Consider the following 24230-nt stretch of genomic DNA (forward strand, 5'->3'; position numbering starts at 1 on the left):
AGTTTGGCAGCAGCTGCCAGCCTGGAGGTCAGCGGGGTCAGAAGGCCACTGCTTGCGCCTCAGAGGAGCTTGTTTACTACCAACACCAGCAAATCAGCTTCGAAACAGACAAACTGGGTCATCCTCTGGAAGGAGCACAAGGCTGGTCTAAAATCCTTCCACTGCAGCTCAGAGAACAGACTTTAAAATATGTAAAGCTGTTGGTTTATAAATCACTGAACGGCATAAAAAATCTGCTGTTGTTGGATCAACCTTTCAGACCTCTCAAATCTTCTGGTTCTGGTTCTGCTCTGCATCCAGAACCAGAATCAAACATGGAAAACCAGCATTCAGCTTCTATAAACCACAAACGTCCGGAAAACAGCTGAAACGCTGACTTCCTTTAAATCAAGGCTGAAGGAACTGTCTAGAGAACATAATTCTAGTCTGCATTCCAACTTCTTCATTTCCTTCATTTTGACTCGGTGATGTCATTTTGTTTGTTAATTATGTTCTGTTTTTGTCACACAAAGGACTCTGAACTGCCTCATTGCTGAAATGTTATACACAAAAAACAAAACTTGACTTGACAGAACAATTCCATCTTAGACTCTTCTGTCCAAACAGCATTATCTTTGACTATGCTCTTCCTTGTAAATGTAGCCATTAAAGGGTACTTTTGAGTTTTATTCTTTATTTATATTTCTAACAACTTTCAATGTTGTTAAAAATACTGACAATTTAAGAAGGATTAGGATAGAAAAGGTTAGGCCTTGGTCTCCATCCTGATCTGTACTAATTTTAGGGTAGGAGGTAAGATTTAGATTTATGATGTGAATCATATTTAACTTAAAGTTAGGGAATGTACTGGCAATGGTTAGGGTTACGTGTAAATGCAGTTACAGAAATGAACGAATGTCAATTCAAGGTCCTGATACAAACTTGCGTGTGTGTGTGTGTGTGTAATACGTACACTAGATCAGTGACGTTGCAGGCAGACTGTGCCTCCTTGTTTACTGCCCTCCGCCCATATTTGGCCGGGGCTGAGCCCTCAAACATGTCTGGAATAACTGCCCAGAGACAGACAGAGACAGACAGACAGAGAGGGACGAGGGACAGTGAGGCCCCGAGGGGAAAACAGAACACTATTCCAAAATTTTGTGTTGTAAGTGAGGACATTTTTTTTTCCTGTGATGTTGAAGTTTGGGGATATTTTTCAATAAATACAAGTTGGAAGAAATTATGTAGCGGCGCTGACAGCAGGACTTTCTGGTAAGTGTAACATAACTCATATTTTGGAATCTAATTGGCTGCTTACATAAACGTGCAATAAAATTATGTAAAATGAAAAGTTGGATAATATATATTTTTTTATAAAGAAATACTGCATTTCAACTTTCTGCTCAGTCTGGAGCCTGCGTGTCTGTTTATCATGTTTCCTTGGCAACGCTGCGTCCTGTGTGTTTGGCGCCCACACGGTACCAAATGAGTCATGGAGCAAGCAATTTGAGTGTGGAACATTTTATGAGCAGGCGGCAATTTGGGTACGCCAAAACTATTAGAGGCGCTGATTGGTGCGTGCAGAGACCTTGGGCTGCAGGACAGGGAGAGCGACGAGGAGCCGAGTCTGGGAAAGAACAGTGAAAAATGTGAGATGCACTGCAGAGCGATTGAGTTTGTTGCAAGGAAATGATGTGGCTGCATTTAATCAATAAAGGTCTATTCATTAAGTTGGGTTTATCCATCCGAGCCGAGTCCGTAATGCTTCTAGCTGGACCTCCTGCTTGGCAGCATTGGGAGTTCCAGCTGCAGGTTCATATCAACCCCACAAATCCTGCCAACTTCCTCCTTTTCATTACTGCATGTCTGCATCCCGCCGCGCTGCCCTGCTGCCGCTCTGCTTGTCGTTTTGTCCCATGAAGTCGTGTTGGAATGCGTTGGACGTCGCGTCTAATAGATACATTTGGTATATTTTCCATTTTCTGCAATCATAACAGTTTGAAGTGGAAAAATGGAAGAGATTTTCATGGAAACCACTGAGCTATTTTTTCCTTTTTCGTTTGACAAGGCTTACAATCCACCTAAATTGATTCTAGTTGTTCAGCAACTGAAATGTGGACGTGTTTTAATAGAGCCTGCTTATAGAAAACGGATTATTATTATTATTTTCATTTTCATTTAACTTATTGTTAAATAAAAATAATGCATAACCTCCAACATGTTCTGGTTCCGCCTGGTAAAACTGGTAAAAAGTCCTAAAACCAAGTCTTTGGCTTCCTGGCAGAGGCCACCAGATTTTTATTTAAAAAGAGTTTGATACCCACACCATCGCTGGTCCGCCACCGTACTCCACTGTGAAGTGCTTTTCCATATTCTCATCCTGTATCTCACAAACAAAAACAGTCTGGAGTATAAGTGGCAGAAAAAGCTCAGTCTTACATCCAGATGGAGACAATTTGAAAAAGAAATGATTGTTTTGACTGTGCATCCGCATAGACCCAGCGTTTGGTTCCAGTTGCAGTTTAATTTTTTTTATGTATTTGAAATACGTTTAAGATACATGAATGAATGTATGTATTCAGATTAAAAATCTGAAATATTGCTCTAACTGTAGATACGTGTATAGTCTACTTGCCTAATCAGAATCAACACAAATCTTTCTGTCTTTCCCATTTTGGAGAGATAGGAACAAATCTGGCACAAGTAATTATCTTAAATTATTAAAGACAACAAATACTTCAGTTGCACATTTATCTGATTTCTTATTTATGTATTTTAGAAGAATAACTGGGGTCCTAATGAATGTGGCACCAGTGATTTGGTGAAAACCGGTTGCTGTAAACTTAAACAAGAAAACATCAAATCATTTTAAAGCTTTTTACACATCAAGAATTGTTTTTCAGCATTCTTTGTTAAAGGAAGGCGAAAGGGTTAAATGATTTCCAAACATAGACACAGATATGAGCGTCCAGATGAGCTGCATGCAGATGGAACAATGAGTGACGTCTAAATAAGGTTCATGTATTGACTATATTTACAAATAAAATTTCATTTAACAATAAATTGAATTGTTTCTGATGTGTACTTAATTAATTCTATCCTAATTCTTCTTAATTAAAATTACTTACATTTTTTTTGGATAATCAGATTTCCACCTGAAGGAAGCTGCAGCGTACATTTGGTGTTCCCTGTAGCTATTTTTACCAGGTGTTGAATACCTAAAGAGGGCAGTAGAAGTCTTTCTCTTGGGGGTAAATTTGGTTCTTCAAAAGCTCCCAGAGAATCGGACATGTAGGTAGACAGCGAGCAGATGCAGTGTTTTGACAGGCGACTGAATCCTTGTGAGTGAAAGACAGATGAATGAATGGACAGATGCATGGGGGGAAAAAATGACTCCAGTTGGGAGCACAGCAGAACCTACAGGGGCAGACATGCAGACCAAATACCCTCACATGGTCCCGCCTGGCTCCATTTAGTCTTCTATCATATGCAATAAGTTTCGTGCACGTCTTTCTCTAAAATTCATTGCGTCTCATGATTTTCTGGGAGTCCAGCGTGGCTGGAAGTCACAGTTAGTGACAGACGGTCCAACGGATTGGTTTTTATGACAGCCACTAGGTGACAGACAGGCTGACGGATGGACAGATAGGTGACATCATCGTGAAAGCGAACTCGGAGACGGACTCAGACAGAGTCGCATCACGTCACTGCATACCGTGACAGCTGGACGGTGACAGACACGCTGAGAGGCAAATATAAAACTGCAGTAGTTGTCCTTGTGCCAGTCACCGATACGGCGGCCATGACACCTTTTTCACTCCTGTCACCTCATCCTTCACAGGAACGTTTCTTTGTGGCTGTGCCAACATAAGAGATTATTAGTAGCTTTTTTGTTCAATTTTGGGTTTTTTTGTGTTTTTTTAAGGTAAAGTTTAGCTCAGGTTACTGAAATTGATTCATGTATCACGTTTACAGGAATTGACTGGGATATTTCTCAGAACTGTAGTCAACCCAGTGACCCAGTGATATGGCAGCAATAATGGATAATAATGGAGAAATATTAAGAGAAAAAACGCATTTTTTCTCTTAAACCAAAGAAGCTAGTTAACACTTGACTGATTACAATGTGACTCACTAGCGCGTTCATCATTTTATCAGTCATTAATGTCTAATATCAAGCTATTTTTTATCACTATAGTGAACAATTAAAAAGTACCGATGATAACAAGCAATATAAAAAAAAGTGAAAAACATTTCTTACGTTTTTATTGGAGAGGTATGCTCACTCAAGGCTAATTAGCATGTGGTTAACTATCATAGCAGCGAAGCATAATGTGACACCAAACTCTCTTTAACATTATGGCCCACAATTATAGAGCAGTATTGGAACAAATATGAGCTAACAAGAAAAAAAATATTATTAGTCATAAACCAAAGAGGCTAGATAGCACATGGCTAATTACAATGTAACTAATAAGCATGTCAATAGAGATGCAGATTAACAAACTGTTTTAGGTACCCATTGTAAATCATTACATATATTTCTTTTTTAGCTACAACATGAAACTAAAATTAAAGCAATTCATTTTTTTTTGTTTAACCAAAGAACACATGGCTAAATATTACATGGTCAAGTAGCGAATAATAACAATGTGGCAACAAAAGTATCTGGCTATTTGGCGTAACTACGGCATCATGAAGTGATTCCAAAAAAAGGAAAGCTTCAGTTTAAATAACAAAGTACAGTAGTTTAAGATCTTACAAAGTTTAATGGTTTACAGATTTTTTGTTGGTCCAATTGATGCCTAAAAAAAGTAATTTGGCAGAGCTTGTAAAAAGTCACAACTTAAAAGTGTTGGTGAGCTTTAAAGGGCAAATGGTTTTCTTAGATATCCTGTGAGCATATGGGCGTTCATATGCATTTATACGCGTGCAGGCATGCATGAAATCAAACACCATATCCAATGAAACAACTATAGCTCCTGTATATCCTAACAGGGATTTAGATCTACCACATGGACCCATTTTGACTTTATATAATTGTTACACGCACTCCTTTTATTATACATATGCATATGTGTATATGTGCATATGTATGTGTATATCTTTTTATATGTATGTGTGTGTGCATATATATATCCATCCTGCATATGTATATATGGATGATGGAAACAACACTTGTTGTTTTGGAGGTGCTTTGGAGGATTTGTGTGTGATGCTGTGAGATATAATCATTGCACCTGTCATGTGAAAGAATGTAGAACACACACAGGTGTGTATGTTAATAAAAATGAGATACTGACAAAGCTATAAGTACATTTTTCTTTCTTTTTCTTTTTTCTTTTTTACCTAAACAGACTGAATTGTTTTAAGTACGGTATTAAAATGTGCACTGGTACATGTAGCCCTGTTCTCTGAAGCACAAAGATGCTTTAGACTTTGCACTCATTCTCTAGAAAAGGAAGCAAGTTGTTAGCTATTTGTGCTGTGAGTCAAGCAATCTAAATTGAGCTGAGCTTCAGTTATTTACTGACATCAGAGGAAAGGTATTTGTCCTATTCCAATAGAGCACTGTTTGTTTTGTCATTTATAATCAGGGTCATTACATAGAATAGCTGGCAGTAGTGCCATCTGGCTTTAACATTACATTTAAAAAAAAAGTGGGAGCAATGATGTGTTGCTGTTCACAAAGTGAACAATCTTTTAATTCCCATTGCAGTATTCAGATTGGAGATAACTAGTCTTCACCTGACTTTCTATACAAATGCCAAATGCGGTAACGTTTATAAAATATTTAATATATTTTCAAGAGCAGTAATTGCCTTAAAATCAACATATTCCATTTATTGCTAATATATTTGTTAATTTAAGGTGAGACAGGTTTCCAGGTCAAATCCCAGATAAGCCTCCAATTCATCCAATTCCCATTTTTCAGAGAGAAATGCATGATATGAAAATAATGAATGATCTCTTAAGTCTCAAAAGTCTACATAGACATTATTATGTTTTTTTTCTATTTTGTGTAGAATTTAAATTAAGACAGGGCTTAAAGGGCAGTATTATGTAAAATTGTCTTTTTTTGAGCTTTACAATATGTTATAATGTTCCTTTATTTAAGAGATCCTTTAATCTCCCCTGGTAGCCATTCTAGATGCAGAAACCAGTGGGGTAACCACACATCATGCAAACCACTTCTAAGAACGATGTTAAAGGCTTGAAAGAGGAGCAATGTTGTGATGTAGTGCCATTAATTTGTGAAGTCAAATATCTTTATATATGTACTGTATGTATGTGTGTATGTATGTGTGTGTGTTTTATATTACCCACTTATACAAGTCAGCTGAGTGGCAGAAGGGAAACATCAAAAACATGAAGGGCAGTGGTTCCTGGTGACTGAAATGGAGAAACACTCTTTTAAGCCAAAATGACAATACATGTTTTCCACAAAGAAACTTTTGCAGAACAGACAAACCAGAAGATAACTTCTTACCCATCTTTCCGGAACTGTAAACATACATCTATGATACAAAAATAATAATTATGGCTTCATTGCACCAGCTCTACTCAACAGAGTTTCTATTCCCGGCTCTCATTCTGTCGTGACATTTTTTATGGCACTGTTATGTTACTTGATTTGCTCAGCCCTAGTTAAGTTGAGTCTTTTTTTTTTTTTTTTTGCCACTGAGCTTTAAAAGATAATTTTCTATAAACAAGAGCAAGGACACTGCCTCTCATGTCAAAGGTCAGAAGGTGGACACATAGCCAAAGAGGTTGCATAGTGGAGAATACAGCTACACCTAAATTAAACAAAATACCAAACCTTTATGCCTTGAAAAATATTTTAAATGTAAAGGAAAAAGGCAAGCATTAAATGAGTTGGATTTTATTGACACGTGGTACAGGGAACCCCCAATGGCATTGGCGTAGGAACCTCAGTTTGTCCAAAACAGCATGTCTTCCGGGACAGCTGGGTAATGCTGGATGTGGTTACGGTGGTGGAGTCCCCTCCCCAGCTGCCGGGAACAGTAAGAAATCATCCAAGTGCCAGCTCACCCCTCCTGGCAGCTTCAGTGGTAGAGTTCTACCTCACTCCAGTGGAGCACATGTTAGACGATGTTAGGTTGTGACTCAGGACGGAGGGAGAAAGTCTTGTTCGTCTGGGCCGAACGATCGACTAATGTACAGTCTGCCTCAAGATGAGGAAATATTCTTGGATTATACATTGATCTAAAAATTCTCCTAGTGCAGGTAAGAAGGAGGTTTCTGCTGAGTTTATTACTACGGCATAGCATTGTTGTGATTTTGCTTTTACAATCTAAAAGTACTGCTTTTTATAATGAAGGAGTGTTCGTTCTGGTTGTAATTAGTGCATTATGTGGTGGACCAAACACAACTCTTCCTAGACAAATTGTAATCTAAACCTACATTTATACTTTCATAATGTGTCAACATGTAGAGCAACCGCAGGGACAAACTGTGTTTACAGCCTCCTCTCGTGCCGCTTATTCTTGTTGCTACTGCATCCAAGAACTTGTTGTTGACATGGGTTTTGAAATAGCTACAGTCCGAGCGATCCACCATCTGGCCCCAGAGGGAACGTCCCCCACATATGAGCCAGTGTCATTATTATTTTCTGTCACTTTGCAAATGCAACCTGTATTATTGAAGCCAACTTTAGTTTAGTGTTTAATTATATCAATATGGTTCTTTAAGTTAACACTAATATGGAATTTCTGATAAACTGAGTTTTGCCTTTTGGAAGTGTAACCTAGATCAAAAATATCTTTCCCAAGCCAATAACTAGTCAAATGCAGCAGAAAGTAAAACGTTCTCCAAAATGTTTGTAACCAGTTTGACATGACTAATATATTTTAGCAGCCAGGAGTCAACCTGAGGAAGATTGCTTCTCCTCACCTAGTTCATCTCCAGGCATTCAAGCTGGCACTGTTTAAAATGTTTCCATTTGTAGGGCACGACCCTAGCTGGTTCATGTTGGCCCCTACGGGCCTGTGCTGACGCAACATGACAGGAGCTTCAGAACTACAAATTGGCTATTAATAGAGCTGAAGAGGTTGTGTTGCTGGTAGACAGGACACATGCAGAACCTTTGGACTGAAAAAGTTGGATGCAAAAGGGTGGCCACTATGCTTCTGGTTAGAGCAAATGTACCACTTCATGAATAAAGTTGAACTTGTCCTTGACATCTGCTTTACATATGATTTTCTCCTTTTTGTTCTTTCAGAGGTTGGTCATACTCAAGGTCCACTTGATGGAAGTCTTTATGCCCGGGTCCGAAAGAAAGACTCCCTGGAGGGAGTTGTTACCATTAATGGCCTTCCAGTCCTTGAAAACTCCTTGACGAATACAGAGGGCTCATTGCAGCAATCTAACCATCACCTCCAAAAGACTGAGCAGTCCCTTCCAGTGGCAGGCCACACCTCCCTTCCTGCCGTAGATCATACCCTTTCTGTAAGCAGTGACTCAGGAAACTCTACCGCATCAATCAAGACTGATCGAACTGATGAGCACAGCCATTCCCTGCACACAGCTGTAGGTCACAACAACTCAACAACAGCCCACCCAACACTTAGCCCCCAGGAGAAACGAGAACTAGACCAGCTTCTTAGTGGCCTTGAGCCACCGACTCAGCGCCAGGCTTACTTGTCCACATCTACCAGTCCAGGGGGAGGGGTTCGACACCTGGTTCCAGCGCAGGTGCATGTCAACGGGGGCCATACCAGGATTCTTAGGGCACCCTCAAAAGAGGAGCGTGAAACTGATATCCTTGACGACGAGCTTCCTAATAGTCAAGAGGGCAACAGCGTTGATAGCTTGGGTACACTCTCATCTTTAGAGGGTCAGGCAACACCAGCGAGCCTCTACTACCAATCACAGACACCTGTTGGTGACCAGAACGACGGGCCATACCTTGAGCGAAACGTTCTTGGGGAAAAGCTGAACGAAATGCCTGTACATGGAGTGCAAACTCCTACAGCAATGCAGGAGAGGTCTGTAGATTCACCATCATCGCAGGTGGGATACAACAACTACCAAAATGGAGGAGGAATGTACCGTTCACAGTCCATTGGGATTCAGCCACCCAGTAGCCCTGAAACCAACCCTAAAATGATGCCCAAGGCCCCTGAAAGGAGTACCAGTAGTCGAGAGGCAGTTCAAAGAGGTCTTAACCATTGGCACCAGCATAGTCTTCCAGATGATCCCTTTGGGCCTCCTCCTCAGTCAACCCACAGCCTCCCTCATTTCCCAACCTCTGCCTCACAGCGAGACATTGAACAGTCCATAGAGGCACTAAACATGCTAATGCTTGATCTAGATCCAATCAACTCACATATGTCTAAGTCCCACAGTGCACCACCTGGAGATAACACCCTCAGTTCATACCAAATACCCTTCTCCCAGACCCTGGCAAGGCCATCCTACCAAGGGGATTCTGCCATCCATGGCTACAACAACTTGGGGTCAATGAACAGCACCTCTCATCAGCGGCACACTGGGAGGGTCCCAGCAGTGCCAAACCAGAGTCCCGTCACGGAGTCTCCAACATATTCACCCCAAAGGTCCAACACTGGTTACCCATACCAGAACACCACCCCAACACACACCCCTGAGCCCTACCTCCACACACGCCAAGCAACCCATCAATATCCCATTGATACTTCTGCTAATCTCAACCAGCAGTCTCCCCAGAAACTAATAAACTCAGCAAGCAGAGTTTCACACTCCCCTGACCTACAGGGGCCATCGCCTTACCCAGGATACAGCACCTCTTCTTCTCCTCTTCCTACCCTCACACCCCAACCCAAGGAAATGTCTCCTTCTCCCTTGCCAAGAGAGCAAGATGCAGAGGAGGAGAATCTGAACTTGGAAGGCCTGGTTGCTCACCGTATCGCTGGTAAGGCATTCAGGTTTTATGTTAGTTGTTGAAATGATCAATTCACTACAAATGGAGTGATTTATTTCAAGTGTTTATTTCTGTTCATTTTTATGATTACAGTGTTTACATGATACAACTAAAGGAAAGCCAGAAAATTTTGATTATTCCATAAAACCCATTAAAAAAGGTTTCTTATTACAGAATTCTTTGTGGACCTGTGTTCATTTCAATGAACTGAAACAATTTTTATGTTCTGGGAAACTGAAATATGGGTTTTTACTAAGTCTAAACACTAGGGAACAAAAAAAGCACTTAAAACACACAACTTTGTGTGTACTTTGTTTTGGCTTTTGATTGACATGACTGAAACTCCTGAACTTTCCTATGAAATATATGGAAAGTAAATATGGATAATTTTACAAATCAGGATTTAGTCTTCCATTTTTTCCCCTTTCCTTCTTAGAGTTTACCTGAGGTGTTTACAAAGTACTTCCATTGATGTTTTAGTGTATAACTGTGAGCTTCTCTATTGCAAGATGTTTTTCTTTATGTTTACTTGTAAAAACGGTTGGGATATAGGAATAGTGCAGGACTCTGCATGATGTCACTAAAATGTTTCCTGACTGCTTCCAAAGTGCTGACAGAGACTTAAAGAAGACTCACGTTGTGTGTACCAGAACGTGAGCAGTTTGTATTACAGATCCACGGTGGAGTTCTGCACCGCAGTTCTGACCTGGCCACATAAAATTAGCTCTGCGGCTGAAACAAAGTAAAGCTGGTGACAGCAGAGATGGGAAGGAGAGTAAGAATAGCCAAGCATGCAGGAGCTTCCATTCATTATCTGCATTCAGAATGCACTGTTATTTAAATAAGCTCTCTGGTGCCTCCTAGTGGGGGAAGGGTTTCCAAGCTTATTTCCATATTTGATTTCTTTCTTTTTTTTGCTTGTTTTGTTTAATCCATCTTCGTGGAAAACCTTTTGCTGTCATTGCATCTTCCTCTGCACCTTCCTCACCCTCCTTTTCCTCCACCTGCTGCTTTCCCCTCCATCACCTGATTTTCCTCCCCTGGAGCAGAGTACAACGCTCGTATTCGGGGCATCAGTGAAAGCATGACATCCCAACAATCTGACCGCCATCGCTCCTATTCCTTCTCTGGTTTGTCCATTTTTCCCTCACTTTTAATTTTCTCATGTAGTTGATGTATTTTTCCTGCCTCGCTTATTTATTTTCTCCAGTCATGTAGTTTTACTTTCGACTCCCTTCTTTTTGCCCAATAAAATTCTAATCAAGAATTTGAGCTTGGCTCTACCAGAGTTAGGTGTGGATTGTTTGCTTGTGGCTTAGCAAGTTGCAAAATGTTCTACAAGCTTTTCTAGAAAGCATATCCTGAGTTCTGCAGTGACTATCTTGGTGGGTTTCAGGAGTTCGTTCCAGAGGAATGACCCCAGAGGGGACGCAGGAGACAGGCAGGCGCCGGACCACGAGCGAGGGACACTACCAGTCTGGTCATGATAACGTCTCGGCGTCTCATTCGCCGGACTTCGCCAACAACCTGGCTCTGAATCCAGGTGGAAGACCCAGAGAGGTACAGTCAGACACCTGATCTTTGGGTCAAGCCCAGCAGAGCAGACTGTAACTATTGCCATGGAAGTGATTGTAAATCCTGGATTTACGGGATGACATAATACTTTTGGCAAACTAGCATACAGTAAACTGCTGCCTATTTGCTGTTTAGTGTTTGCAGATTTTTTTGTGGAACATAGCTCCAAATTATTTGCAGAAAATGTGCCTATCTGCAACTTTATTTGTAGACCACATCTGAAATAATCAAAAGTAAATTCAGTACTTGGGAAGCTGGTGTTTGCAAAGGACCATTTTTTTGTGTGTGTTTATTTTGGCAATAATTGTCTGTATCCCCAAGAGTGGATTTAAGGAAGACATTGGAAGTTAGCATGTGTGATAGCGCTACAATGGTTTCCACTGTGTGTATTAATGGACTTTAAGCACACTATACAGGTGGTATTTTTCCAGATTATAATGACTGTTGAGAAGTTCCGTCTGGCAATACTTTTTTCTTCAGGGTCTTATGCACAGTTACCGGGAAGCATTTGAGGCTGATGAGATTGGTCGCCATGGCAACAGTTCCTCTTTTGAAAGCAGTGGTAAGAATTCTTTTGACTCTTTCAATTAGGATTTTAAATTAGATTTTAATGGATTCCTCTTTATTTATTCTTTAAAAATGAAATAAATTAAATCAAATAAAAAGACAATACATGAAAATTTACACTTGGTTGCTGGGTTACGTAAAGGACAAAGTTTAATAAAATTGTATGTTGCAAATAAGATGAGATTAACATTTATGCAACTAAAATGCCTTCATGTGGCAAAATATAAACAATGAAAAACCCTAGAGTTCAAATTAAACCGGGATCATAGGTCAAAATATCCAAACAATTACACCAAGACCGCGTTTGTGTCATTACACATTACGTCATACATATAAACCAAGAAATATGGACGGAGAATTGCAGAACTCAATTAAATTTATTCATAAAATTAACTTCAGGTCAGTAACAAATAAAATGCAGTTTCTCCGCACAATCTTGTGCATCTCACACTAGATCAACTGAGGTGCCTAAAGATTCTCCAGAATTTCTACAAAATTCTCCTGAAGTACTCCCAGATTCACATGGTGTAACTCCAGCACCACCAGAGTCCTTCACCCTCAAGCCTGCACACTCCCTATTGTCCTTTGGACACTGTGGCTTCCTTCCTGAACCCCACGCCTCATAATCCAGTTTTCACAATTGTAATTTATGTCCAACATGAAAATTCTGCATTCAAGGAATTTTCGCATTCTCATTTTCACACTCTCAGTTGTCGACTTTCTTTTTGGCCAGGAAATAAGCAAAATGTGCTTATTTATTAAGCAAAATTTATTGTGAAAAACTCCAAAGCTCAGCGTAAATTACTGAAATTTATTCAAATATATCTGATGCTTCTTGTGTGTGTATGTGTGTGGGCGTGGGTGTGTGTCTGCTGTGTAACAAACTTAATTTCAATGGATTAATGTTGCTAATTCTGTTTTTTCCATTTTCATTTAACCCGTGTTGGGCAGAGACAGAACCTTTTGCTGCAGTAACAGTGGTTTGAATCAGTTTTTTATTTTTTTTAGCTCGATCTACTCCAGGTTTGACGAAGACGCCTCTGTCTGCTCTGGGACTGAAACCTCATCAACAAGGTGGATCAGGTCAGTGTTCTAAGGACCAACTCTTCTCTGTAGCTGATCATCAAACAAATGTTGATTCCAGACACAGATAACTGAAGTACATTCAAATAGCAACAGATTTGATTTATTTAGGGCCTCCGTGTGAGGGTTACAGTCCCAAAACCACTGAAGATCAAAAGGAACAAAAAGTGACTGTCGTATTTGCAAAAAAAAAAAAAAATCTTGAAGATCTCAAAAAAATACATATTTGCTTTCATATTCAAAAACCCCTCAAATTAACTGACTTAAACTCCAAGATTCCTCCACATTGATGTGAAAATGCTGAAAAAGCTGTTTAAATTCATACCTACTCCTGGACATGCTTCTACCTTCCTGTTTTGAGCTCCTGTCTTCTTTTTTTGTTCTTCCTTTTTGACTTGCATTGCCGCCAGACTCTGATTGTAGTAATGCACAGCAAGGTAGGGACACTTCTGCTTTGAAATAGTTTCACATTCTCCAGACCTTTTTTTTTTTTTTTTTAACGACCTTGTATTTTATTGCAAGTAAACGTTTTCTTTTTGAGTTCACTTTTTTTGTTCTTTCTGTGCTTCTCAGATAATCGCAGCACTGGGGACCCGAGACCACAACCATTCACAGCTCCTCTGTCCTTCAGCAGTCCTGTCCACAACACTGACGGGTGAGTTTTTTCCACTCTGACCTCCCGCAGTTTAGTAAACTTAAGCATTTTCAGTAGGTCAGTATTGCTTAACCAATTTCCATGCATTGTCTTTTCATTCTATTTTTATTACACTCATTTTTTTGCTTTTGCTTTATTAGGCACCACTGCCATTTGTCATGTTGGCGTGTTGGGTTACTTAATGATTGTATTTAGAAATATAATGAAAGAAAACAAAAGACAGACATTCAGATGTGATGTACATGTTCAACATTTAGCCCAGTTTCTGACATTTAGATTTTACTGAAGCTGTTTTACTGAAGATTTTCAAGATGGACCATAACTAGACCGATGGACTGTAGCTACGGACCAGATTTGTATGATCTGATGCATAAAGTTCTTCAGATACAGCCTGGTTCTACAACCTGAATGCTAGACAGATTCTGGCTTCTAGATGGCAACAAAGTGCCTCCAATACCATTCTCCTTCAACTTGACTGCATTAAAGATGCAAATTAGCGATAACAGTCAAAAGTGAGGCTTCTTAAAAATTTGTGCTACACTGTCATAAGTCTACTTGGAAAAACCAATTGAGCATACCGTACTGTTTGATAACTAGGAATGTGTACTATAATTATTCACTACTTTGTTTTGGTCAAAAACATAAAATCCCATTAATATAATTTATTTGTATAAAGAGGGTTGTAGCAAAATAAAAAAACAATTTCAAGGGGTGTTAACACGTTTGGAAGGCAGTGTATGTAGGAGAATTTTGTAAATGTGAATATTCAGGAAAACATACAGTATAAGTGTTTTTATTTTTCAGAAGGAGGACTGGTTCTTCAGATAGCGCCCCCCACAGTCCCACCTCCCCATACGCCAACAGACCCGCATCCCCTGAGGGCTCCCAGGTCAACATCATGGGTGTCCACACGGTCCCCGGCAGCCCGAACACCCTCCACCGCACAGTGGCCACCAACACGCCTCCCAGCCCTGCCCTTCAAAGACGCCTAGGTCAAGCCAGCCCCTCCCTGACCAGACACCAGCCCCTATCCAGCCCTCTGATAGGTCGAAACGCTAAAACCGCAACCGCCGCCGTCCCCCCGAGTCCACTGATGGGGCGGCGCGCGGCGTCGAGCGGCCGCAGCACACCCGATGAGCTGGGGGCTGCCTCTCGTCAGGGGAGCGCCCAGCCGTCTCCCACCCCCGCCTTCCCCGTCTCCCCACAGCTCCCAGAGAAGAGACACATGTCCAGCGGAGACGCAGAGAGGACAGACAACAGGAACCTGACGCCGGCCAGCGGTGGCAGCACGCCAAACCTTTCCGGCACACATACCCTCCCAGACGTCTCCAAGTCCATCTATGGTGAGACACGGGGCGGGTTGTGTTAGCTCGCAGCTGGCTTGTGTACACAGTAATCATCTTTCCTGTTTGTTTTATTTTAAACAGATGGTTATCCAGACATTAAGATGAATGTTAAGTTTGTCCAGGACACTTCTAGGTTCTGGTACAAGCCAGATATCTCCAGAGAACAAGGTGAGGGCTCTAAATACAGCCAAACCCAAAGATTTACAAATACTGTGCAGAAAAAAAAAACACACAAGGCTTTTTTTCCACTGTCTGACATTTAATTTGATTCCAAACTTTTTCTGTTTAGATTAGAATTACTAAAATTATTTTTGATTTGCTAATTGCCAGAATTTGCCCAGGTGATTGTCTCGTGGCCTTATTTGAAAATAAAATAAAAAATTACCCAAAGTAATCAATAATAGATCCATGGACTTTGGTAAGACTGACTCATCCAGTCTTACCAGTTGCCTGAAGGTGGCACCTCATCTGTTGGAAGTACAAACAGCTTGGAAATATCCAACCATCACATGGTTCACGAAGGAGACAGGTTGGTGCGAAATGTCCATATGAACCCCAAAACTTAAGATGCTAGCTGAAACTATAGAGAAAGTGTCACTATCAGCAGTAAAAGGAAGTCCATGGGCTGAAAGGCCGCTCAGAAAGCTTGGTGCCGTTACTCCAAATGCATGAAAGACAAACAAAATGTTTGTCAGCTTCTAAATTTGATGTTAAAATCTGCCTTTACAAAATCTCTCTCACCATTCTGCCTTTTAGATAATTTTATTGACCATAAAGGCCTTGAAATCTGCTAACAGTTCAGTCTGATTTAACGTCGGATAGTGGAAAAAAACTATATTATGGCATTTTCTACAGTGTATGTGAATATCTTGTCTCAGCTGTATCTAGTGGTATACACCAGTGTTTATCTAGTATTTTCTTTTGTATTCTGACTTCCTACATCCTCTTTTCAGCCATTAGTCTGTTAAAGGACAGGGAGCCAGGAGCATTCATCATTCGGGACAGCCACTCTTTCCGTGGAGCCTACGGTCTGGCCATGAAGGTGGCCTGCCCCCCACCAACTGTCCAGCAAAGCAAAAAAGGTAAACTCAGTGACATATTCAGCCCTTTTATGAAGTCTGTGTCCTGTTTTACTCGCATGATGTCATATATTGTGAATCTTTGGTAGCTGCCGACATGACCAACGAGCTGGTGAGGCACTTCCTGATTGAGACCAGCCCCAAAGGCGTTCGCCTGAAAGGTTGCCCCAATGAACCCTATTTTGGTGGGTCGCTGACCTTTTGCCTGCGTTGGGAGTTCTTGAATCCGGCGGCCCAGTTTCACACAAAGATTTTTTTGTGTGTGTGTATTTGCAGGATGTCTCTCTGCTCTGGTGTACCAACATGCAATGACTCCTCTGGCTCTACCCTGCAAGCTGATGATCCCCACCAAAGGTCAGGAACACCCTAACGCTGTCTGATTCTCATGATTTTCGAAGACTGAAGAAGTGACTGTTGCCTTCATTCTGTGATGTACTTAGGATTTGTTTTCTGATAATAACCACTTACTCTCCTGACCTAAAGATCCAAATGAAGAGGCGCTGGAACTTGCTACACCTACTGATCCAGCAGTTGAGCTTCTCAAACAGGGAGCTGGTAAGGATTCATGGACATTAAGAGTAGAAATGTAGTTTTTATTAGCATTTCTGAGGGATTCTGCAGCTTTATCATGTAGTTCTTTTATAGTACTAGTCTTTTTTTAACTAGTCATTGCAATGGGAGACTTTCTGGAAACAAACCTTCAAACAAACAAGACAGCAAGCACTGGTCAAAGTCCCTAGAAACTGTTTTTATTATTATTATTATTTTATTTGGCAAAGAAGACTTTACGTAAAGTGAAGCATTTAAGGTATTTATGTGTAGAGTAAAATTAGACCATATATTCTAGAAACATTGTCTTAAATGTTGTTACCCTTATTTTACAGTTCAGAAGGTTCCTGAGGAAGCCTATGGTAAATACTGGTTTTGCACGGTTTTTGTAGTTATGAACATGCTGTAATGGAGTTGGCTTTAAATTATTCCTGAAGATATTTACTATTGCATGGACAAGACATGCATGCGAGTGACAGTAGAAGAATATCTGAGTGTAAAGCCTCCAAAAATTTCTAAACAGAAAGCAACTGACTTGTTGTTCATTGAAGGACTTCATGTTCTCATCCAGACAGTTTTTATAGTCCCTATTTCGGGCCACGATCAAGTTCACATCTTCCCAGTTCGCTCTGGGATCTGTTCAACTGCAAAACCTGTGTGATGGAAATTTACACTAAAAGGACAGTTAAAGGGGACATATCATGTGAAAATCCACTTTTGTAGCCCTTGAATGAATGTAAATTCATTCTCTAGTGGTGCTGTGTAGATATCTGTATGTTCTCTATGGGTTATATTTTGCAGACTATTCATTTTTTCTATTCACTATAATGTTTTGTTGGCTATGACGTCACTGCATTTGCTACGGTAGGCCTACTGCTAAACCAGGTCATGACTTCATGACCTGGTTTAGCAGGCTAGTTGTCTTCGTTCTCCTGCTCTGGGTCAGACTCTGGCTCAAACACGTAAGGTTGGACGGACAAGTCTTCCATCCATTGCTGGCATCTTTAATAAACTTTGGAATAAAAAGTTTCTCTGCCGGTAGATAATCATGTCGCTGCAAAAATGGCAGAAAGCGCTGGAATGGAACGCTGTGCATGAAATATCTCAAACACATAAAAGAAACCCTGCAGCAAAACGAGTTGTTCTAAGATTTGCCTCAGACTAGGGATAAACATTGTCCCCAATTGTCAAATAGCCTGTTTGACAACAGGTTGACAATGGGTCAGTGGTTCATTGACCCATTGGTTATTGGGTCAATGACTAATGTGACCTTAACAGTCCTATTAGTGTGATAATTCTGCCTACATCTCAGAAGCCTGATATTCCAAACTCAGGATGAGAACTGAAGAATCAGATGTGAAGGATCTTCGAGAAACAAGACGTACAATAGCTTTCTCTTGAAGCGCTTTGGATTGTTGTGTTCCAAATAACTGGAAAACGGCATAAAAAATGCTCACATTTGACTGTTGAATGTGCATGATTGGCTCGTCCAGTACATTCTGCTCTTCCAGTCGTCCTCCATCAGCTGACACTGACCTGCTCCCATTTTGTTTATTCACAGCATGTAATGTTCTCTTCATCAACTCCGTGGACATGGAGTCACTCACGGGGCCTCAGGCCATTGCCAAGGCCATTAGTCAGACACTGACAACCAACCCACTCCCAGCGGCCACCACTGTCCACTTCAAGGTGTCCATGCAGGGCATCACCCTCACTGACAGCCAGAGAAAGTAAGGATACTACAGCGACATCTAATAAATAATAGCATAAAGGCTTCCACATATTCAGGCGTGCCTTAAATTCTCTGCGAGCCGCACAGATGCCACAATGCCCACGGCCGGTTGGGATTTCACAGTCGAGTTTTGCAGTTTGCATAGATTTCTTCTAAAAAATTTGTTCATTTCCCATAATCTGAGTGGATACCAGCAAGTGTTGTGAGCTAGCTGGGCGCCCAGCCTCGTTTCTTCTCAGCCTCTAGCAATCTAGCAGCTGCGCGTCCTTGCGACTCTCAACGCGTCCCAGCTCTCGACCTTATCATGTCGCCGTCGCACACGAAAACAGTTTGATGTGAACATGTCGTTCAGTGGACGCGTATGCAGGCGTAAAAATTCATCTTTGCGCGAACGTCCACTTTGAGTTGGCCTCGAGTATGTGCAGACCTCCGCGGAGTGAAGAACGCCTGAGTATATGTGGGCCTTGCGTCTTTGGTAATAGGTCATTTATGTCTTTTGGTACAGAATTTTCTTCCGGCGACATTATCCTCTCACCACAGTTACATACTGTGATTTGGACCCCCAAGACAGAAAGTAAGAATTATATTTCACAAACATTAGCAGCATGTATGTTGACGACCACCAAGTTGTAACACAATATAAAATTCCTATTTTTGTTCAATAGATGGGTAAAAGAAGGAGGTGGATCAGTAAAGTAAGTTCACATTTCAACAGCTGAGTTATTGTTATACTTTAGAGTTTAAGCTAAGATGGTTCTTCTCTTCCAGGCTTTTTGGGTTCGTTGCAAGGAAACAAGGAAGCACAACGGACAATGTCAGCCACCTGTTTGCTGAGCTGGACCCAGATCAGCCCGCCTCGGCCATCGTCAGCTTTGTCTCCAAGACTCTGAAGCGGTGAAACCCTGAAACTTCAAACGGCAGTGGCCGGGTTGCAATCTGCCATCATCGTTGGCGTCTTTTTTTAAAAGGACTCAACGTTGTCCTTTTTTCTTTTTTTGGGGGGGGGGGTTTGTTTTCTTTGTTCTCGCCTTCTCTTTTTTCCCTCTCTGCCTTGCTGGTGTGTCTTTCTCGAGAGCCGCCTCCACCCGGAGGCGTCGGCACAGTGCGGAGCTGGCGGACGTGCGGAGTGGAGCTGAGCACGCGACAGGAACGCGACATTGTAACGTTGAGTGACGAGGACATGTAAGAACTTGTGGATTTTTTTTTTTTACGTTCGTTTTTATTGATTTACCAAAGGTAGTTGCAATACAAGTGCAAGAATGATGTAGCTAGTAAGCCATTAATATTTTTTCTCTTTTTAAAAGATGAAGTGAAACAAAAGAAAAACAAAGACAAGATGAAAGAAATGCGGTTTCTCTTGAACTTTGATTCTTCAGGAAAAAAAAAAAAAAAAAAGGTGGAAGACGTTATGCATGTTAGCTTGATCTTTAAGCTCGGTTCTTCTACTTTCCACAAAAAAGTAAATGTGAACTACTTAGAGGTCATTTTATGGGTCTGCTGTGTGTTGGAAAGGGCTTTGCAGTGAAACAACTGATCTAAACTGTGCATAGCAGACCTCATCTACTAAAAAAAAACAAAAAAAAAACAAAAAAAACCTTTAGGGTCATTTTGTGTCGGTGCAACCACGCTCGCATTCTTTCAGCATCCAATCCTTTAAAAAAAAAAAGTAAAAAAATTTTTTGGGGATAAACTCCAGCCTGAAATCAACAAGCCGCCTAAAGATGTGCAGACAGTCTGTCCACAAGATGGCGCCACTTACCCTTCCTTACAGACTTCTTCCATCGGCACCTGCTCTGCAGCAACTGTTCTGTTTGTAAGACGCTGCCACAGAAAACACACTGGAAGCCAGCGGGAACCGGCCCAATGACCTGGACCTATGCACTGTTGTTTATGCATGTTATTGTCCCGAAATGCACCTCCATCATAGCTCCGTTTACCATCACTGAGAACATTCTTTGCCATGTGTGTACAATTGAAAAAAGAAGATAAAGAAATATCTACATTTAGACAAGAGTTACTTACGCTTGTCAAAAACTGCATGAAATAGACATTTTTTTTAGTCTTTTCAGAGTTCTGCAAATTTGACAGATTATTGAAGTAGCTATTATGATGGCAAGTTTGTATATTTATTTTTTATTAAATGACATTTTTTTTTGTCCTGTTCTGTTCCATTTGTGTCAAAACTCCGGTTATTTATTTCCTGTTGTTATTGGTCCATTTAAGCCCGACGTTCTGATTTTTGTTTTCTTTCACACAGTCCTCCCATGTTTGAACTATTCAGGACCTTTAGAGACAAAGGGAAAGGAAAATGTTTTTAAAATGTACACATTTTTGTCTGCTGAGAACAGAACGAGGCTGAACTATATGAACCCAGTACAGTTTTGGGTTTCTCTTTTTAATTCACACTGCAAAATTTGACATTTTAGTACCTTATAGAACAAAAGAAACAAAAAAAAACTAAATGAAATGATTCATTTTCTGTTCTTTCTTTGTAGTTACGTCTTACTGATTATCAGGGAATTCGACTTTTGCGCCTTTCATAAATATTAATTTCATGTTTCACACTTGAAGCAAAAAGGATGCTGACAGCAAATATTCTGATTTTCTCCAGTTGTTCTTTTTTTTTTTTTTTCCCCCAGGAGAGTTTTGGGTGTTTCAAAAAGTCTTACCCTCACACTTTTTTTTTTTTGGGATGAAAATTAAAAGAAAAACTACACGCAGCCTGCATGTTGAGCATATGCTTAGACTTTCACAGTGCAGTATTCATATGATAACATTTGAAGAATATTTTTTTTTTTTTTGCAGATCACTTCATGCAGATTTTGTGTCCTTTTAGGTAAAGAAGTAAAAACGCACAATGTGCTTTAGTTCACGGGTTTTCTGAATGCGATAAAATGACGTACAAATTGCTGTTTCCCCCCCTTGCATCAATAATCGAAAATATTTCCTAATAAGAACCAGAGAGAGTTAGGGTTTAGTTTTCCATCATGTTGTTACATTACCATGTAGGGAGAAAGGTGAAATAAAAATGTATTTCACACACTTATTGAGAATTTGCTCCACCATTCACAAAAATGGTTTGAAACAAACAAACACACATTTTAGGAAATAAGAAAAAACAGTGTTGAACTCATTTTAATTTCTCAGATTTGAGTAGTGACATACTCAAACGTTTTTTGTAGGGGGGGGGGTTAATGTTTTTTTTTTTGTTGTTGGTGGTTCATCTTAGCCTCAAGCCCTTCCCAGTGACAACCAGAGTTCAGGTTTCGTTGTCCCATCAGCAGAACGCGGAACAGGCTCACTTGTTTTCGGTACAGAACCCAAATTTGTGTTCGTTGCAAAAAAAACCCCCCAAAAATAAAACCTGGAAGGTTTTACCGGTAGAGTGGATTTTGGCTCTTTTCATTTGTTTCACTGTGTGACACGAAGATTTCCTTTTTCAACAAAAGAGAAAAAATACCGAATACATGCTTAATCATTAATAACGTTAAAAAAAAAAAAAAAGCGTCGTTTTTTTTTCTTTTTGTGTTTTTGAGTCAAAATAGTTCTTCATTAGAACTTGTTCTGTTTTTGCTATGTAACTTCACGGTGTTTCAGTAATTTCGTTTCAGTACCTTTTAGGACAAAGAGAGAAAAACTTACAAAATATCAAGATTACTTTTCATAAAGAAACAATTTTTATTTCATGTTTTTGTTTGAACCTATTTTTTTTTTATTTTTTTTTTTAAACTTTAGAGCAAAAAGAATTGTTAAAAACTAGCTTAACGCCTGCTCGTTGAACACACATCAACTCAGTTGTCATTGGTTTGAGCCAGATTTACTTTTGGTAAGAACCGTCTAGTTCAAAGTGAGTTTTTTTTTCACTTTTAAATGTTGTCAGATTTCATGTTTAGCTACCTTCTGGAACGACAGAGGGGGGGAAAAAAACAACACACTGTGCGCAATACCTGCTTGCTGACCACATGCATTCACAATAAGCTAATAAAAAAAATTGATACTGGTATAAATGTACATAGATATACTTCTTTGAAAGGTGACATAGAGAAAAAGTATTTATTTTTATTGCTTTGTTCCCTCATGATTACTAATATATACATACTGTATATTGTACAGTCTCGATAAAGACAAAATGGGTTGAGAAAAAAAATAAAACTTATTTTGGCTAATGATTTCAAAGTCTGAGGATTTTGAGATGTGTTTGAATATATGGTGTACATTACTTTGTACGTTTCTTTTTCATTGTATTTCTTTTTTTTTTTTTCTTCCGTTTTGCTTTCTCTCAGAAAAGAGGCGGGGCATGAATGAGCTAAAGTTGCATGGACAGAAACCGGCGAGCGTTTTCTCGCGTGCAGATGCATTGTAGAGTTTAGATATTTGTTGTTGTTTTTTTTTTTCAAAAAAAAAAAAAAGGAAGTTCAGAAGCCAAACCTTAATGCAATATGCGTTCACGCTGGTTCCATTTATCGTTTTGCCAAAGACTCTGTCGCTTTGCGTCTTTTCGTGCCGCTTTTTCTTTATACCAAATCGCTTTTCTGTTTCCAATTTCTCCAGTTAAATTTTCTCATCAGGAGAGGACACACACAAAATGTTATGGGATGTACAGTTTACTCACTCTGCCACAAATTTGTTTCTGTTGTTTTCATTTGTTTGTACGGAGGTCTCAGCGCTCCAAAAATGTGTCTGCCTCCATCCCCTGTTGAGGAAAAAGCAAGCCTGCTGTGCATCAGAGGAGCACAAACAAAGCACTTATGTCCACAATAGAGAGGAGTGACATACATTTCGTGTGGGTGTCAGTGCTGGAGGTCAATAAAGTTCGACGTGTCTCATGGCGATGCTAAAAGCTCCACAGCTGCAGCTTTGTCCGACTGCCAAAGGTCTCTTTCGAGAGTCAGCGGATTATTTATTCTTATTTATTCTTTTAGTTCACATTTGTATCACTTTCTTTTTCTTTTGCGTTTAAGCGTTAGCGATGTTCGGAATGTACAATGGCGCTTTATTGAAAGCGAGGAGGGGGTGACGCTGGGCTTGATTTGAGAACTAACGAGCTTCTTCCCGTCTGTAGCCATTTTTGGAAAGGAAGAAGAAAAAAAATGCCATAATTAAATGTTGCCTAAATGAATATTTATATTGAATTGCATCGTATCTGTTGGCTTTGAGTCAAGAGTTACCATATGTAATTAAAAAAAAAAGATTGTTTGACTTCTTGTACAGATGGCATTTGTCTGTTGTATGAATGTGTTGCAGAGGATGTACAAAAGAGTCTCAGATTTTGTTGCTCTTGTCATTTACATTATACTGTCATGGCTAAGCTGTTCCTAAGGAGAAAAAAAAACATTAAAGCAATACAGATCAGTTACATCGGAGCTATCTGTGTGCTTTTCTTTGTTTCTTTGTGACTTTTTTCTTCTTTCCGTGTTTTGATTTCAGCTTTTACGCTACGGAAGCCCTGAACGGCCGAAAGTGTGAAAATGGCGGTTTCTCGCTAAAAACCTAATCAGGTACTGAGAAGAGGTTTTGGCTCATTTTTGGTAATCAAATCAGCTTTTCCCTCCTGGGAAGGATCTAGTTTAGCTCATTCATGTAATTCTTGATTTGTTTTTGCGTCGTACATATATTTAAGAGAAGAAATCCCTGCATTTCAGAAGCTTCATAGTTTGACCCCAGAAACCAATCTCAAAATATGATGATTCTTTATCTCAGGTTCATATCGGAAATGATCTTGCTGGAGTTACTATGCGAAGTC

The 24230-nt window shown here is 40.1% G+C and overlaps 1 protein-coding gene across 3 annotated transcripts in view; it reads left to right on the plus strand.

The window, feature by feature from the left end:
- The window catches only part of tns1a (tensin 1a), a 74806-nt gene extending 50963 nt beyond the window's left edge, over positions 1-23843 (plus strand). For 2 of the 3 annotated variants that reach the window (XM_028010871.1, XM_028010873.1), the window contains 18 exons: positions 8222-9892; positions 10951-11031; positions 11298-11461; positions 11957-12038; positions 13052-13126; positions 13537-13563; positions 13700-13781; positions 14586-15124; positions 15209-15295; positions 16081-16209; positions 16296-16391; positions 16483-16560; positions 16690-16761; positions 17091-17117; positions 18317-18485; positions 18993-19061; positions 19153-19182; positions 19256-23843. In XM_028010871.1, the coding sequence (XP_027866672.1) occupies positions 8222-9892; positions 10951-11031; positions 11298-11461; positions 11957-12038; positions 13052-13126; positions 13537-13563; positions 13700-13781; positions 14586-15124; positions 15209-15295; positions 16081-16209; positions 16296-16391; positions 16483-16560; positions 16690-16761; positions 17091-17117; positions 18317-18485; positions 18993-19061; positions 19153-19182; positions 19256-19385 (3608 nt within the window). In that variant the 3' untranslated portion in view covers positions 19386-23843. The remainder of the gene's footprint in view (positions 1-8221; positions 9893-10950; positions 11032-11297; positions 11462-11956; positions 12039-13051; positions 13127-13536; positions 13564-13699; positions 13782-14585; positions 15125-15208; positions 15296-16080; positions 16210-16295; positions 16392-16482; positions 16561-16689; positions 16762-17090; positions 17118-18316; positions 18486-18992; positions 19062-19152; positions 19183-19255) is intronic. The other variant, XM_028010872.1, reaches the window with a different exon arrangement.
- The last annotated feature ends 387 nt before the right edge of the window (positions 23844-24230 follow it).

The sequence above is a fragment of the Xiphophorus couchianus genome, chromosome 24, assembly GCF_001444195.1.
Source record: "Xiphophorus couchianus chromosome 24, X_couchianus-1.0, whole genome shotgun sequence".
Lineage (NCBI taxonomy): Eukaryota > Metazoa > Chordata > Actinopteri > Cyprinodontiformes > Poeciliidae > Xiphophorus > Xiphophorus couchianus.